The sequence below is a fragment of the Canis lupus genome, chromosome 3 (assembly GCF_011100685.1).
Source record: "Canis lupus familiaris isolate Mischka breed German Shepherd chromosome 3, alternate assembly UU_Cfam_GSD_1.0, whole genome shotgun sequence".
Taxonomy (NCBI): Eukaryota; Metazoa; Chordata; class Mammalia; order Carnivora; family Canidae; genus Canis; species Canis lupus.
Genome location: NC_049224.1, coordinates 71,312,000 through 71,327,365, shown reverse-complemented (window position 1 = coordinate 71,327,365; position 15,366 = coordinate 71,312,000). Strand labels below are relative to the sequence as shown.

The 15,366-nt window shown below is 52.6% G+C and overlaps 1 protein-coding gene across 2 annotated transcripts in view; it reads right to left on the bottom strand.

The window, feature by feature from the left end:
- STK32B (serine/threonine kinase 32B) overlaps positions 1-15,366 on the bottom strand; it is a 385,550-nt gene that overhangs the window by 18,070 nt on the left and 352,114 nt on the right. Inside the window, exons 8-12 of one of the 2 annotated variants that reach the window (XM_038533403.1) lie at positions 9,597-9,713; positions 6,923-7,048; positions 3,910-4,041; positions 1,938-2,002; positions 1,509-1,775 (exon numbers count right to left, since the gene is read on the bottom strand). In XM_038533403.1, coding sequence (XP_038389331.1) covers positions 1,769-1,775; positions 1,938-2,002; positions 3,910-4,041; positions 6,923-7,048; positions 9,597-9,713 — 447 coding nt within the window. In that variant the 3' untranslated portion in view covers positions 1,509-1,768. Of the gene's footprint in view, positions 1-1,508; positions 1,776-1,937; positions 2,003-3,909; positions 4,042-6,922; positions 7,049-9,596; positions 9,714-15,366 lie in introns of those variants that run through there. The other variant, XM_038533402.1, reaches the window with a different exon arrangement.

Sequence of the window (15,366 nt, the reverse complement as noted above, 5' to 3'; positions counted from 1 at the left end):
TCACTTCAAATCCACAGCCACAGATCTCTAAGGGGTCCTCCCCACGGCTGGGCGATCCTACTGCATTTCCCTGATTGATTCACTTTTCCACGTGAGAAAGAACATCATACTGGTTGAAGCCACTCTGGGGCGGTCGGTGTTCCTGCTCAAAGCAGTCAGATATGACCCATCAGTGACACAAGGAGGAATGTCTCGTTATCATTTTCATTTAGAAGTAAATAATTTGGATTCTCTGGATTCCAAATATAGCATCTTCGGGCACACAGCACAGTGGGACACGCCACTGCTGCCTGCCTGGGTCCGTCACTGCCCAGCCTTTCCAGAGGCTCACGTCCGCCAGAGGTGCTCTCTGAGGACCCCTCAGTCCATGTCTGAATGGAGGAAGGGTCCAGAACAAGGCTGCCTGGAGCCTGTGGTCCACAGTCCCTGAGCTTGTTTGAGCAGAGTTTCCTGGAGCCGGATTGCTAGGCTGGGGCGGGACCGTGGGCCTCGGCCGGGAAATGATGGCGAGCTCTGGAACCACCCACAGCTCAGCCACCACCCTCCTCAGGTCTGATGGCTGTGGTCACAGAGGCCCTTCCCATTCTGCTTGCCAGAACAGGGGGATCAGACAGATGTGATCCCCCAGCGGTGAGGCCTGCTGTTCCGGCCTGGTGTGTGTGTCTGGGCTCACCTGGGCACCCCCTGGTCAGAGAGCCATAGCTGCCCAGGACAAGTGACAGGCCACTGCTCCTTTGCCTGTCCCAGCGTCTCACAGACGATGGGGACCCTGCCCTGCCCGGCAGCCTGATGGCTGGAACCCAGACAGCCCTGAGTGGGGTCCCTCACCTTCCACCACGGCCTGCCCCCATGCATGGTCCCTGAAGTCCAACTTCTTCACTAGCTGCTGTCCCTACATTTTGCCTTCTGTGTACTGTCCTCATTCATGGCCCTCCATGCCCTTCTCCTCCTCACTCCTCAGGACTCGGGGGGGTGGGGGAGGGACATGGTGCCTTGGGAAGCTTCCCTGACACCCAGGCTGAGCCCAGCACCTGCTATCAAGGCCTGAGCGGCCGTTTTTCCATGGCACACACCGCCTCTGCTGCCGTCACCTGCTGAGCGAGAACAGCGCAGGCCTGGTGACGGCATGGGGCTCCAGCTGGGACTTACCCATCTGTTCTCCCGGACAGTAGGGAGGGTACCTGGTGGCCTCTGGAAGCCCAAGGCCTAGTTCGGTGTCGGTCAAATGAATCTGGCCTGCTGCCAGTCCTGCCTGCAGGCTTCGGCGCCACCCCTCCCCGAGTCGGTCCCAGCTGAATGAGCCCGACAGTAACCCTGCCAGGACCTCGCCTGAGCCTGCTGTTTCTTTTGCTGACCGACCCCTGGGCAGTCCCGAGGCCAGCTCAGACCCCATCCGAGCCCCATCTAACCCGGTGTTGTCCCGAGTCCCTGCACAGCCAGCCCACACCATCTCACTCCATTAAATAATAACAATAATAGTAATCTCTTCATGAGGACTCCGACCTCGTCAGGCATGGTATCCACAGCCTCATTTAATCTTACGACAACCACACTGCAAGGGAGGGATTTCCATTTTGTCATTGCTGAAAATGGGGGCTCAGCTGAAGCGAAGGAACTTGCCTCGGGTCACTGGGCGCTTCCCAGCCAGAGCTCCGAGCACTGAGCCACCTGCGAGCCTGCCCCGCTGCACCGTCATCCCGCTGTGCAGCTCGGTCGTGCCACGGCTAGCCCACTTTGCGTGAAGACCCCGGGGCCCAGCGAGGTGGCGTTAGTGCCTGGCTCCAGTGGCAGAGGCAGGATTAGCACAAGGGGCCCCCGGCTGCTTCCCTTCCAGCACCCTGGCTGGCTTCGCTGGGGGCCAGGGACCACCACGCTCCCCCGGGAGCCCCGCTGCCAGCTGGGAGGGCTCTGCTAGCAGATGCTGGTGGAGGACTTACTTCTCTCTGTTGAATATGATGAATTCTTTCCGCACAGTCTCCAAGCACTGATGGAGGTGTCCATTCTGTCAAAGAGCAGAGAGGTGGGTGTAAATGATGGAGCGCCCTCCAGGGACCCATGACAAAGGAGTGATGACGAACAAAGCTTGATCTCAATGGGACTGCCGATGCCTGGGGCCGGGGTGGGCTACACGGCTGGAGCAGCCCTGACCCTATGGGTGCCTATAAGGGGAGCCTGGCAGATGAAGAGGTTTGCCTCAATTTTAAGCCATTATATCCAACTCAAAAGTCATGTTAGAATGGAATATGGGTTGAAAATCATGAAGTTGGTTTCTCGATTGCTGGAATGTTCCTTAGGCCTAATTAGTGGGATGAGCTGGGGGCGGGGGAGAGAATTTCAAGACCACTCTGCAAAGGTGCTCATCCTCTTCAAGAACAAATGCCAAGGACAAATGCTCTGTAACACACGTCTTAGGGGCTGCCTGAATGCCAGATGTATACTGCACGCCTGTGCAGAACCCCACCCACCTTCGTTAACTCACACGCAGGTGTCTCCAGGCCCGCTTCTGCATTAGGCTTGGCAGGCATAGGGCCTAGGGCCCACAATACTTCTAGGGGCTACAAAGGTGTTTTGATTTCTTTTAAAATAAGAAAGAAAAAAAAGGACTTCTAGCATTGGAAGCTATATTCATCTACATAGCAATATTGTTATAAAATATAATTATAAATATTTTTATAGGGGAATAGGCAGCTGTGGGTTGAATCATGCCCCTTAAAAACATGTGTCGAGAATATGGGAGACACCTAACTCTGGGAAATGGACAACGGGTGGTGGAAAGGGAGGTGGGCAGGGGGGTGGTTTGACTCGGTGATGAGCACTGAGGGGGGCACTTGACAGTGATGAGCACTGGGTGTTATGCTATATATTAGCATATCAAACTCCAATAAAATATATATACAAAAAAACCCCCAAACATGTGTCAAGGGGTGCATGCTCAGTTGGTTGGCTCAGTTGGTTAAGCGTCTGGCTCTTGGCTGACGGGTCGTGGGATCGAACCCTAAGCTGGGCTCTGAGCTGAGCATGGTGTCTGCTTCAGATTCTTTCTCCCCTCCTCCCCCTCTGTTCTATGCCTGCTAGCTCTCTCTTTCTAGGATAAATAAATAAAATCTTTAAAAAAATGTGTTGAAGTCCTAAGCCCTGGTAATAGTGAATGTGATCTTATTTGGAAACAGGGTCTTTGAGGTTCTACTGGGATAGGACGGGTGCTAAAGCAATATGTGCTGTCCTTGGAAGAAGGCTGCTTATAGGCACAGAGACAGGGACAGGAGAGCACGAGGTGGAGAAGGAGGCTGGTACAGGAGGAAGCAGCTGCAAGCCAAAGGCATCAAGGCCTGATGGTGCCACTAGAAGTGGGACTAGGCATGAAGGACACCCCCTGCAGCCTTTAGAGAGAGTGTAGCTCTGCCCATACCCTGATTTTGAACTTCTGGCCTCCAGACTTGTGAGAGAACACATTTGGTGGTGTTAAGTCACTACATTGTGCTACTCTGTCATGGTGGCCTAGGAGATTAACACGGGGGTGCACACAGGCCAACGTGCCCAGGGACCAGGGGAGTCAGGGTGCCCCCAAAGCCTACACAGCTCCACAGTACAGTCTTTCCAAAGGGAGCCCAGACCTGCCTGGCATGGTGCGGTGTCCCCCCACGCATGGCATGGATTCTTCAGCTCCTACCCCGGGGATGCACGTGGCTCCCACTCAGGACTAGCAGCCACCTGCGTGGACAGACATGCGCACCTGCAGCAGTCCTTGGGGTCTTGAGCTATACAAACCACTCCAGCGATGGAAGCATTTCTGTAAATGAGGTGCATGGAGAGGCCAAGTGACCTGCCTCCATCTGGCTAAAAAGCAGCCTTGCTCCTTTACATTCATGGGCATTTAGGATAAACCCCCCTCCTGGTGACTGTGCTCACCAGAGGACAGCTGTCCTTCGTGCCGTCTTTGGATCTGTTCTTTGCCAACCTCTTCTTCTTTTTGTGAAGTGGCTTGGATTCAAGGATCATTTCTTCCAGCTCAAATGTGGGATCACAATTCAATCTCCCCTTCTGAAAGCAAGTGGAAAAGCAGACTTGGTCTGTCTTGGTTCTATCCATCCTCGGGCATTCACTCATCCATGCAATCCGTCATTCATTCAACATGTAATGATTAACTACTACGGTGGGGTACACAGTTGTGTCTTTTTTTGTTTTTTCTGGGGAGGAGGAGCAACACATTCTCTCTGCAGACCTCGTTTATTCATCCCCGTATCTCTTTCCCTCCCGACCTCCCTAACCCCCTCTCCCCACACCCTTGACATCCACACAGCTCTGCAGTCTCCTCCCTGCGAAGGTTTGTTTTGCCAGGCTGAGCTGTTTCCCAATCGGACTTATCCATTTATTTTATCCCACACACATTCTCATGTCATGACTATCTTTTCTATAAATATCCTTTTAAATCATTTAATTTTAAAATGCCATTTCTAGGGGATCCCTGGGTGGCTCAGCGGTTTAGCGCCTGCCTTTGGCCAGGGTGCAATCCTGGAGTTCCGGGATAGAGTCCCATGTCAGGCTCCCGGCATGGAGCCTGCTTCTCCCTCCTCCTGTGTCTCTGCCTCTCTCTCTGTATGTCTATCATAAATAAATAAATAAATCTTTTTAAAAAATGCCATTTCTGGCCATAATCTGCCCAGTTCCCCAGGCTGGCTCCCTCTTACCCCCCATCTGGAACCAGGCTGGGCTCCACCCACTTTGGTGAGGAGGAATTTGTCCTCCTGACTTCTGTGCCAAGAACCCAAGATGCTGGTGGCTATTGTCCATCCTGATTCCCAGCTGGGGATGCTACTCCCCTCAGGCAATATAGCCTCGTGGTTATGCCATCCACAGTCCAGAGGTATAGTGGGATCTCCTCCAAAAATCTTGTCTGATTTCAGGACCAAGTCTTTCCTGGCCTGATTTATCTGTCATTCATTCATTCATTACAATGCAGGCTCTGGATACAGATTCCCTGAGGTCAATTTCTTTTTTTTTCTAAATATTTTTTTAGTTATTTATTGATGACAGACAGAGAGAGAGAGAGTGAGAGAGAGGTAGAGACACAGACAGAGGGAGAGGGGGAAGAGCAGGCTCCATGTAGGGAGCCTGATGGGGGACTCGATCCTGGGTCTCCAGGATCACAACCTGGGCTGAAGGTGGTGCCAAACCACTGGGCCACTGGGGCTGCCCCCTGAGGTCAATTTCTCACTCAGTAATCATGGGCAAGTTACCTAACCTGAGAATACTACTAACAAGACCCGCTTCCCTGTCGTGAAGCTTGTATGAGATAATGCACATGGAGTTTTTGAACAGTGCCTGGCATGCAGAGCACACTCAATCCTGTTGGACCATTATTACTCATCCACTTATATCTGTGTGACAGTCACATATTGAGAACTTCTAGTGTCTTCTAGTGCCACCTGTTGCTCTGGGGTCTCGCAGGCAGAGGCCAGCCAAGGCTACATGGGCCCTGCCCTCTCAGGGGGATGCTAGATGCACCGTAACAGAATGATATTAACCACTAATGTAGACCTACACACCTGTCCAGTGGAGGACCAGAGAGGCTGTGCTTCACTGCAGGGAAGGAAGTGGGGGCTGGCCTGGGGAGTGTCCCATCGGAGGCAATGCTTAAGCCTGCCTCTCTTCCAGGAGGCAGTTACCGAGACCCACACAGATCTGGCACAAAGCCTTGCAGAAGCTCAGACACGGCAACAGGGAGACTGCTTTTCGCAATTTGGGCTCCATACAAAGGACTGCATCAAGGTCTCTGGGTTTCATCAAGCTGGCCTGAGCGGGGCAGAAGAGGACCACCAAGGAGGCCAGCATCTTTCTCTGGCATATCCAGAGTGTGCATTCTGAGGGAAGCTAACCAAGAGACCCAAGATCAGAACTCCAGCAGGCTTATTAATTAAAACAGCTATTATGAGCATGGTATTTACTGAGAGCTCACTGAGTCCCAGGTCCTGCTCTGAGTCTTTGGAGGCCTCTTGGCATTTACTCTTCTCAAGCTCAGTGGTGGTGGTGGGGGGGTCCCCTCATATCTTCCCAGAACAAGTGAAGAACCCCTTCTGGAGCACACCTGAGGTCCCAGAGGTGGTACTGAAGCCAAATTTCTATGGCCTGTTCACCCTGGGCAGGAGAGTCTGCAGTGTCCCTCCAGGATCCAGCCCTGGGTCACCATATGTGCCTTTGTATGTTGATTGGCTTATTGCTTGCACAAAATTCCTAGCCCACTGGTGTCAACAGGGAGCAGCTGTCCCCAGGGGGTGCTTGGCAAGGTCTGGATGTGTTTTTGGTTGTCACAACTGGGGAGTGCTACTGGCACTTTGTGGGTAGTCCAAGGATGCTGTTTAAACAGTTTCCTATAGATAGGATAAGCCCCCCCTCCCGCCCCCCCAACCCCCAAGATTCATGTGGCCCTAAAGTCAACTGTAGCATAGTTGAGGAGGCCTGCTCTCATCTGCAAGCTCCCTGACAAGGGGCATCAACATTGTTCTTTACAAGGGTTTACCTCGAGTCATACAGAGAGCCTGCATAAGTAGGCACTCAGAATACAGGCTGGCAGGATCAGTGGGGGGATGGATGGATAGGTGGACCGACAGCTGGGTGGATGCACACAGCCGGTGTGAATTCTCCCCCCAGTGCCTGGACCTGTGCACACAGTGGGTGTGATTCAATAAAAGAGAGGAGGCTCTGTGTCCACAAAGAGCTTCTATAAGGAGAGAAGCTTCCCAGGTGGGATCTTGGAAATGAGGTCCAAATCCACATCAAACCTCTGTGAAATGTGAACCCTTTGGAGCTCATGTGGCCATGGCCAGCAGAGACCTCTCTGGCCAGCTTCTGAGTCTTCCTGTAGAGCAGGGCAGGGGACCCCGCAGAGGGGGATGGCATCCCACTGGACGAGACCCCCACTCACATTGGGCACAAAGCCTGGCGTCAGCGCTTTCTCGAACACTGCATCCCAGTTCATGTCGGCCAAGTAGGGGGCGCTCTGAACGTCACCGAGGCTGGACAGGCGGCTCTCGGGGTCCTTGGTCAGGAGCTGTGGGCGGAGGGCAAACATGCTTGCTTGAGCTGTGCACCCCACCGAGGTTAGCGGAGACCCTAAAGGTAGGAATCTAGGGAGAATGAAGGGGCCTCTGCCTCTTATGCTCCATTAATGCTGTGTCTGGGTTGCCATTGTCAGAAGTGTCACCTACACTCTTCTCTTTGTAGCGAGGGAGGAACCCAGAGGGCAGGCTGCTTCCAAACAGTCACGCAGAAAGGGGCTCTTTGGCAGGACCTGGGTTTTCAGCCACCACGCTGCCCTTGGGGACTAGCGCCCATGACATCCCACTCTCGCTGATGTCTCCAGAGGCTTCCAATTAAATATAAAAAGAATTAGCCTCCTCATCTTGAGACTGTCAGCTTGGTAACCGATGTTCGAAAGTGTAATACAATTTATCCCTGGACAGCTCTGTGGTGACCTCTGTGACCTGATGGAGTGGCCTCATTAGCAGCCAACGGTATAATTTTTAGCTTCTCCTCAAATAGAATTTCTGCTACTACGGGGTGATGCAGTATTAAAAACCAGCCACAGAGTATTACATTGCACCCAAACGGGGCTTTCAGCTTTTCAGAAACACACTGGCTTGTCTAACACAAAGACGACTTGGGCTAACAGTGACGGTCAGGGGACCTGCCCTGGGCCTGCCACCCCTGCCCTCTCCCCAGCCGCGAGTCCTCAGGCAGGACACTGAATGCTCTGCTCCTGTTTCCAGAGCAGGAAGAGCAAAGGCAACTCTTCCACTTCGAGCTCTTGATTACGATGGGACCCAAGGGGATTGGTAAGGACCTGGCCACTGCTAAGGGGGTGTGTGGCACCCAGCTGCCAACAGGTGCCATTTGCTCCCTGCCTGCTGCCCCCTGCCCCCAGCCCCAACACTGCAGAAATCTCCCAGCTATTTCCAGCGTGTGAACTGTGGTCACACCAGGTGAGGACACCTAGCAGGGTCCTAGCTGCTGGTCACGGCAGTGTCCTCTTAGGGCTGCCCCCAAACAACCTGTGCAGATTTAAACAGAGACTTCACTCTGATGCCACATGGGAGTTCCCCATTCAGAAGCAGCAGTTCTCTGACTCACTGGTTGCAGGGGGGTGCAGGGAGCCTGCAGGAGAGTGCAGGGGTCTGCAGGGCGTCTGCAGGGGCGGTTCAGGAAGCCTGCAGGAGGGGTGCAGGGAGCCTGCAGGAGGGTGCAGGGGGCCTGCAGGAGGGTTCAGGGGGCTGCAGGGGTGCAGGGGGTGCAGGGAGCCTACAGGAGGGTGCAGGGGGCTGCAGGGGGTGCAGGAGGCTGCAGGAGGGTGCAGGGGGCCTGAAGGGGGGGTGCAGGCAGTGGCACCTGCCTAGGGCATCCAGGTGGTTTGAGTCAGCAGTTGGTTCTTCGAAGAACCAAGTACTGAATCTCCTCTAAAGAAATTTAGTGAATCCATACTTCAACACGTCATTTAAGGCAGTGTAGAGACTAACAGCTGGCATCTGGAGCTGGGAGAGCTGGAGTGGGGGTAACAGCTGCCATGGAGCCAGGAGAGCCCGGATTCAAACCTTGCCTCTGCCCTCTGACTGCCCCAGGGCACCAACGGAAGGACTTGCCGTGTTCTCACCTGTAATAGGGGCTCCCGGGGCTGTGAGGCATGAGAAGAGCCAGCGCGTGGTCCAGAGTCGACAGTGCCCCCAGCACTGCTGGCCGCTGTTACCCCCATTCTTCTATCACACATGACTGGGTACTAACCACACACGGGACTCCATCCACCCTGAGCATCTCCGAGGATTCGGAGTCAGGAAAGCTACCTGCAGCCTCAGAAGGAGGGCACCGCAGCCGTCCTGCTTGTGCTGCTTCGGAGCCACCAGGGGAGCGGACCGAAATACAAACTACGGGGCCCCACTCCCAGAGTTTCAGAGTGGAGCCTGGGAATCTGCATTCCCACCAGCTCCCCGCTCTGGCTGCTGCCGCTGCTGGCCCAGGGGACACACTCTGAGAACCATGCTGCTTTCTTCTAGTAAATTCTAGTTCCTGGAGAAAGTCAGGAGATCCCCATTTCTTAAAGCTCAGCGACTCAAAAGACCAATTGTGGCAGAATATCAGAAAGGGAGACAGAACATGAAGACTCCTAACTCTGGGAAACAAACTAGGGGTGGTGGAAGGGGAGGTGGGTGGGGGGTGGGGGTGACTGGGTGACGGGCACTGAGGTGGGCACTTGATGGGGTGAGCACAGGGTGTTATTCTATATGTTGGCAAATTGAACTCCAATAAAAAATAAATTTATATATAAAAAAAGAAATTTTAAAGAGCCAAATGCATTTAAGTATTTCTATTTATTAGGAGCTTGTAGCAGAGGGAAACAAGCCTGGGGCTGTGCTGTCACAGACGTGCCTCCAGGCGGACTCTAGCAGCCAGTGGCTCTGTGATCCTGGATGCGAGACCGTGAGCGCCCTGACGATGTGTTGGCCCCCTGCTTACTTTATCAGTCCCGCTACCCACCCGCGTTCTGTTCTCTCTCATTCCTGAAAGTGCTGGCAGGCCTGCTCAGCCCCCAGGCCCGGCTGCCCCCTTACCTTCTTAAGCAGGGCAACCATGCCTTTGCACCACGTGGAGGAGTAGTGGACGCGCTCTACCTTGAACATGTTGAGGATCTCATCAATGGGTGTGGCCGAGTGGATTTCATACGGTCTCTGCAACCAAAGGATCAGACAGGGAATCAGAGAGGCCAACCGGAAGACAGTGGTCCATGTGGTTAAAACAGTGTTATTTGTGAGAAAGTGGTTTATTCCTTCCCTTCATGTAGCAGTGGGAGGTCCTCTTTCACAGCAGAGCATGTGGCCCCCACCCATGTGCCAACAGTGACCAGGCCTGGGGGGTAGTGCTGGATCCCAGCAGGTAGATGCTCTGTTATGGCCACAGGAGGTTAAATGACTTGGCAAGTTCACAGAGCTGGTAAGTTGGCGGAGGCAGGATCCACATCCAACAGCCTAACTCCTGAGTCCCTGCTCCGGGCTTGGGGATGGCTCTCACCATCCATCGGACACCCAGCATCACCTCCAGTCAAAGCCCCTACCTGCTGATGGGCCTCATGCCACATTTCCCTGCACTGGCTGAACTGCCTGGGGCTGGGAGTGGGGCAGGGCTGGAATCACGAAAGAATCACCAAGGTCCAGGTCCGGTGGGGTGGATGGGTGGGTGGGGGAGGCTGGGCTTCCACCTGCCACCCTCTCCCCTGCAGTGAGGATGCATAGCTCTGTTCTCCAATTGGCCCGCTCTGCAGAACATTCAACCCCCTGATGAATTTTTCCAACGTTGCCTGACAGTTTCTTGCTTCTAAAAACCTCTCAAAGCTTGGGAAGGCTTTCTTGACTGGGACCCTGAGTACACAGCTTGGACCATGTCTGAGCTCTGCCCCTGCCCCCCTCCTCACCAAAATTCTCTCCCCTTCTTCACTCTCCACCCAGCTTTGTGGGCTGAGATGCTTTGAGGTTTGCATCACGATCAAACGGCTCCGGGCTGGAGCAGGCAGTCATCTCTGGAGCATGTGTGGTACAATAGCTAGAGCAACTGAGAGTTGTCCACATGAACCTGATTGTCTGCTGTGGAATTCCTGCTGGGGTGTCCTCAAAGGTGGGCTTATTCTGTACTCATTTCTGTGTTCTTAGCTCTCGAGCAACCTCAGCTATCCAGCAGAGAACCCCAGGCTCAGGATGGGTGACAGTTCCCTGGAACAGAGGAGCATCTTTATCTTCACCAAATGGGGCTCCCCTGGGGAAGATGTCCACCTTCAGGACTGCCTGTGCCTTCCAACGTGCCTACCCAGAGGAAGGGCACCTGCTCAAGACTGGCTGTCTCCTCCTTCATCTGTCAATCGAATTGGGAACCTCCCCACCCTTTTGCCCTACAATATGCAGAGCAAAGCCAAAACGTGTGGACTCCCTAGAAAGGCCAGCTAAGTAGGTATGCTAACATTCTTTACATATGTCTTCAAACATTTTCTTTTACTGTCATAAGAGGTGGAGTATGGCTCTAGTAATGAACATTTTAGAATTTCCTCCTGAGGCTGCCGCCTGCCTCGGCCTTTGCAGGACACCCCCCACTCCTCACCCCAACTTCACCAGTAACAGCTACCATGATTAGAAATAACAGGAGTGAAACATCAGTTTCTGGACTGTTCTGGATTGCTTCTTTCCATCTTTTTGCCTCTGGAGAAACCATTCCTCCCATGCTGTCCCAGCTGTATGGGGACACCCAGCTGCAGCAGGTGGGAGGACCCTGGGAGATGGAGCACTCTCACCTTCTCATTTCACAAGTCGGGACAGTGAGGCTGGAAGACAAACAGTGCCCTTGCCTCGTCCCACAGAGACGCAGGTTCTCCTTCACTGCTCTTTCTCCGATGCCACCAGAGCACACCCACCATGCAGAGCGCCCAGCTCGAGAGAACAGCCAGTGACAAATGGGAAGGCTTTTCATATCACTCACATTGCATTCTGTAGTTTCTTTTTGGTTGCCTCAAGGCATTCATCAATCTGCTTTTCCATCCGCCCCCCAAACCCGCCAGTCTCTAGCTCTGTCCTCTCCACTTCTAGGGGGGAATCAGGCCAATAAGAATAGCAATGATGATAATTATGGTAACTCTGATAAAGCCAACAGTTAAATACATTCACAGATCAGCTTGCAACACCATGCTCTGCAGCTTGTGGCTCTGGGTGCAGCTGTCATCCGTTTGGGTAGCTGCAGAGAAGCCCAGCTCCTTCTACAAGAATATTGGCAAATACTGAGATCAATATTTCACCTGCTTGGGTAAAGAATTCTATTGAAGTTTGGTTCTCACTCACTGCCCTTAGGACGTGTTGACTCAGAAAACCAAGTGGCATTTCTAAGGTAAAGTAATTACATGGACTGCTGGTGAAAGTGATTTAGCAGCAGGGCACTGGATACACACATTATGGAGTGCAGGTGTGTCTCTATTCCAGGACACTCGGTTTACAAAAAAATGCCAATTTTCCAAGAAATGGAAGACAGGAGACAAGAAGTGCCACAGACTTGTTATTTGAACTGCTAGAGCTGAGCTGGGCTTTGGGGACCATCTAATCCAATGTTTTTTTTCTCCTCCAAACCTTTTTACTCCAAATCCCAAACACAGAACAGATGAAAGCGAAGAACAGTTCCTCAGGCTATGAAATCTCCAGAACCAGAAGAAGCATTTCCCCACCCCTTAGAACTGTCGAACCACCTCTGCTGGGTCCTAGAGGTCCGTAGAACAACCCACACTCCTTCCCCTTCTTTAATGGAGACATAAAACCTAGAGAGTGAGATCCCAGGGTCCGTTTCCTCCCAGGTCCTGACTCCTGGCACAGTGCCCTCTCTGTCTGCTTTACCAAGGGACAAGAAGTCAGTGTTCTCTCCTTCTGTAGAGTTTGCACGCCAACACACTCCCCGTTCTGTGGTTGAGCCCATCCAGAGGGTGCACACCCACTTCTTCCTTCCACACTGCAGACTTTAGGGGTGCTCCAGGCAACCCTTCCTCTTTATTCGTCCCCTCTCTGCACCCCCAGCCTTCTCTGTCTACCCGACCTCAAGGAAATGTGCTGAATGGGGTCAAAGACAAGTTCAGGGAGGTGGTTGGAAAGAAGCCTGGAGGGTAGAAGGTCTTAGGGCACCACAGGTGGGGTTTTGAGCTCCACCCTTTGTCTACACTCAGAACCCACTCTGTGCAATGCAGTGTGCCATGAGCCTGGCATTCAGGATCTCATTTAGTCCTCTTGGTTACTCTATGGCAGTGGTGCCCAAGCGGGGACAATTTATCCACCAGGGCATATTGGATGATGCTGGGTGACATTTTTGGCTGCCATAAATCAGCAGGGGAGATTTCTGCTGGCATCTGGTTAGGGAGAGGCCAAGGATGCTGCTGAACATCCTGCCCGTGCAGGGCAGTCCCCACCACAAAGAGTTCCCCAGCCTCGAGTGTCTGCAGTGCCGAAGTCAAGGAACCCTGCGCTTTGGGCTTCAACTACTGTCCTCCCAGTTGGTAGATAGGAAATAGGCTCACCCCAGATCATTCAGAGAATGTGCAGCAAAGCCAGGACATGAGCCCGGAAATGCATGATTGCAAAGGACACTCTCCCTGGACCACCGTGTTGTCACGTCCATGGGCAGCACTGCGCTGCCTACCTGGTAAACCTGAGTGTCTCCAGCTGATCTCAGAGGCTTTTAAGGACTGTCCCCTCACTGTCCTGTACTGCTGCTCAGTCAGAAATGTTTGCTGTGTCCTCCTCAGTGGCTCTTCTTCATCTGTACTCACACTGTTCCCTCCAGCAGCATCTCTGAGACCCAGCTTAAATGTCTGTTCCCTCTGAGGAAGTCATCAGCACTTTATCTCCATCAACCTGTCTCAGAGTCATTGCCAGGAGCGTAGTTATTTGACGATCATGTCTCCTGCATGCCGGACACTGCGTGTGCCCTGCCACATTTTCTCACGCCATCCCTGCGGTGGCCTCATAGTCTCTATTTCACAAAGGAGGAAGCCATGGCTCAGATGAGATACGTGACTGATGCGAATCGGAGCACCAAGGCACCCAGAGTGTGGGAGGGAACACAGACCTCTGCTCAGCTAGCCCCTAGGCCTTCCCACCAGCACTCACTCCCCAGGCGTGATCCAGCCTCCACTCCAGGTGCCTGGCTCCAGCGTGGAAAGGTGCTAAGTCAGAGAGGATGCAGGCCTGCTGGCAGGCCCCCAGGGCAGGAATCACAGCAAGGAGTGGAAGCTTGCTGACATTCATCAGGCACGTACTGAGTGAGGACCATTGCAATGACTTAATTCCCAAAGCAACCCTGTTGGGTAGATATTATTAATCTCCCCCCGACCCCAGTTAACAGATGAGGATTCTGAGCACTCGATCTGTTTATTGGCTTTGGTTAAGATCACAGACGAGGCAGCTGGTAGAGCCAAAGTTTGACCCTGTGAATTCCTCTAAGATACTCTTTATTATGAGAAGGCAGCTTCCAGTTGAGTGAAATACTTTCTAGCTATTAAAGCTGTCAAACAATGAAACAGGTTCTTTCTGGAGGTAAGGAGCTCCTTGGATGCTGAGGGGAAACAGTGAACAGGTGGGTAATCACCTGTCGGGGATGCCATCTGGAGTCCGGCAGGCAGGAAAGAGGACAGAGGCTGTGCTGAGGTCCCCAAGTCCCTTCTCTGGGCTTGTGGGTGGGAAACATCCTTCTTACACCTTTTCTCTCTAATCAGAGGTTGTGGTTGCAGTCCGGGGAGACCAAGGTACCTGTGCTCTAACACAGTACTCTTTCACTCAGCAGACATGTGGGGTGACGACTAAGATTCTACTCTGGGCTCAGAGATCCCACGTCTGTTTCTGGTCCAGGCCACAGGATCCAATCAGGCTCATGGGATTCTCTGTGTTGAGATTTTAAGCCCATTAATGACACTTGATTCCTCTGCTCTCCCAATGGAGCATTTGGGAAGAGATGGCTGTTTTCCAGGCTAGGGGTAGAGTATTTCTGGGTCCCTTGCCAGCAGACTATACTGATCTTATGTATTCTAACTCTTTCCAACTCTAAGATCCTAGAACGCACACTGGAAAATCCCCGTTGCGGCATTCATCTTTGGGAGGTAAAAAGCTCCCTGGGTTTTGAGGGAATCAAGGAACAAACAGGTGGATGGCTACTTGTTAGGGATGCTGTCGTTGACATGATGGAGGGATTCTGGGGAGGAAGGCCAGCCTCTACCTTCACACACCCCAGAGATAAGCAAGAATGCATCTCAGTATAGATTTTTTACTGAATGTGATTGTTTCCTGAATGAAAAACAGAGAATTAACTGTTTGCATAAGCCTGTCAAAGGTTCAGCCAGACCCAGACATCTGTGAGGAAGGTTTACAAGAGCACATAACAGGTGTCCTTTCATTCATTCACTCTGTCACTATGTCAAAGGCCCCCCATCCCACTGTGTGCTTCTCCTCCTTCCCTTGAATGTGGCATTTGGATCTCTGCATAGAAAACTGTTGCATTAAAAATGAAACGATTTAGTTTGGAAGCAGCAAGAACCACGGATCCTTGGGGCATTTTGCCAAGTCATCATCTTTGACTTTCTGACCTGTGAGGAATGACAAATGTTTTAAAAGCCCAACACAAAATTCACAGGCCCCAAATGCTATCACTTAGGACAAGTTCCCAAAACAGGGCTTAATACATAATCTAATTGCAATTCCAACCTTCCCCAGAAGTGTTGTCTTAAGTCTTAACTGCTGGGTCAGGAATATTCCAATCCTGACCACTGAGCCTGCCACCTGGGTCCTCTCCACCCCTGGAAGAAAGATGGACAAT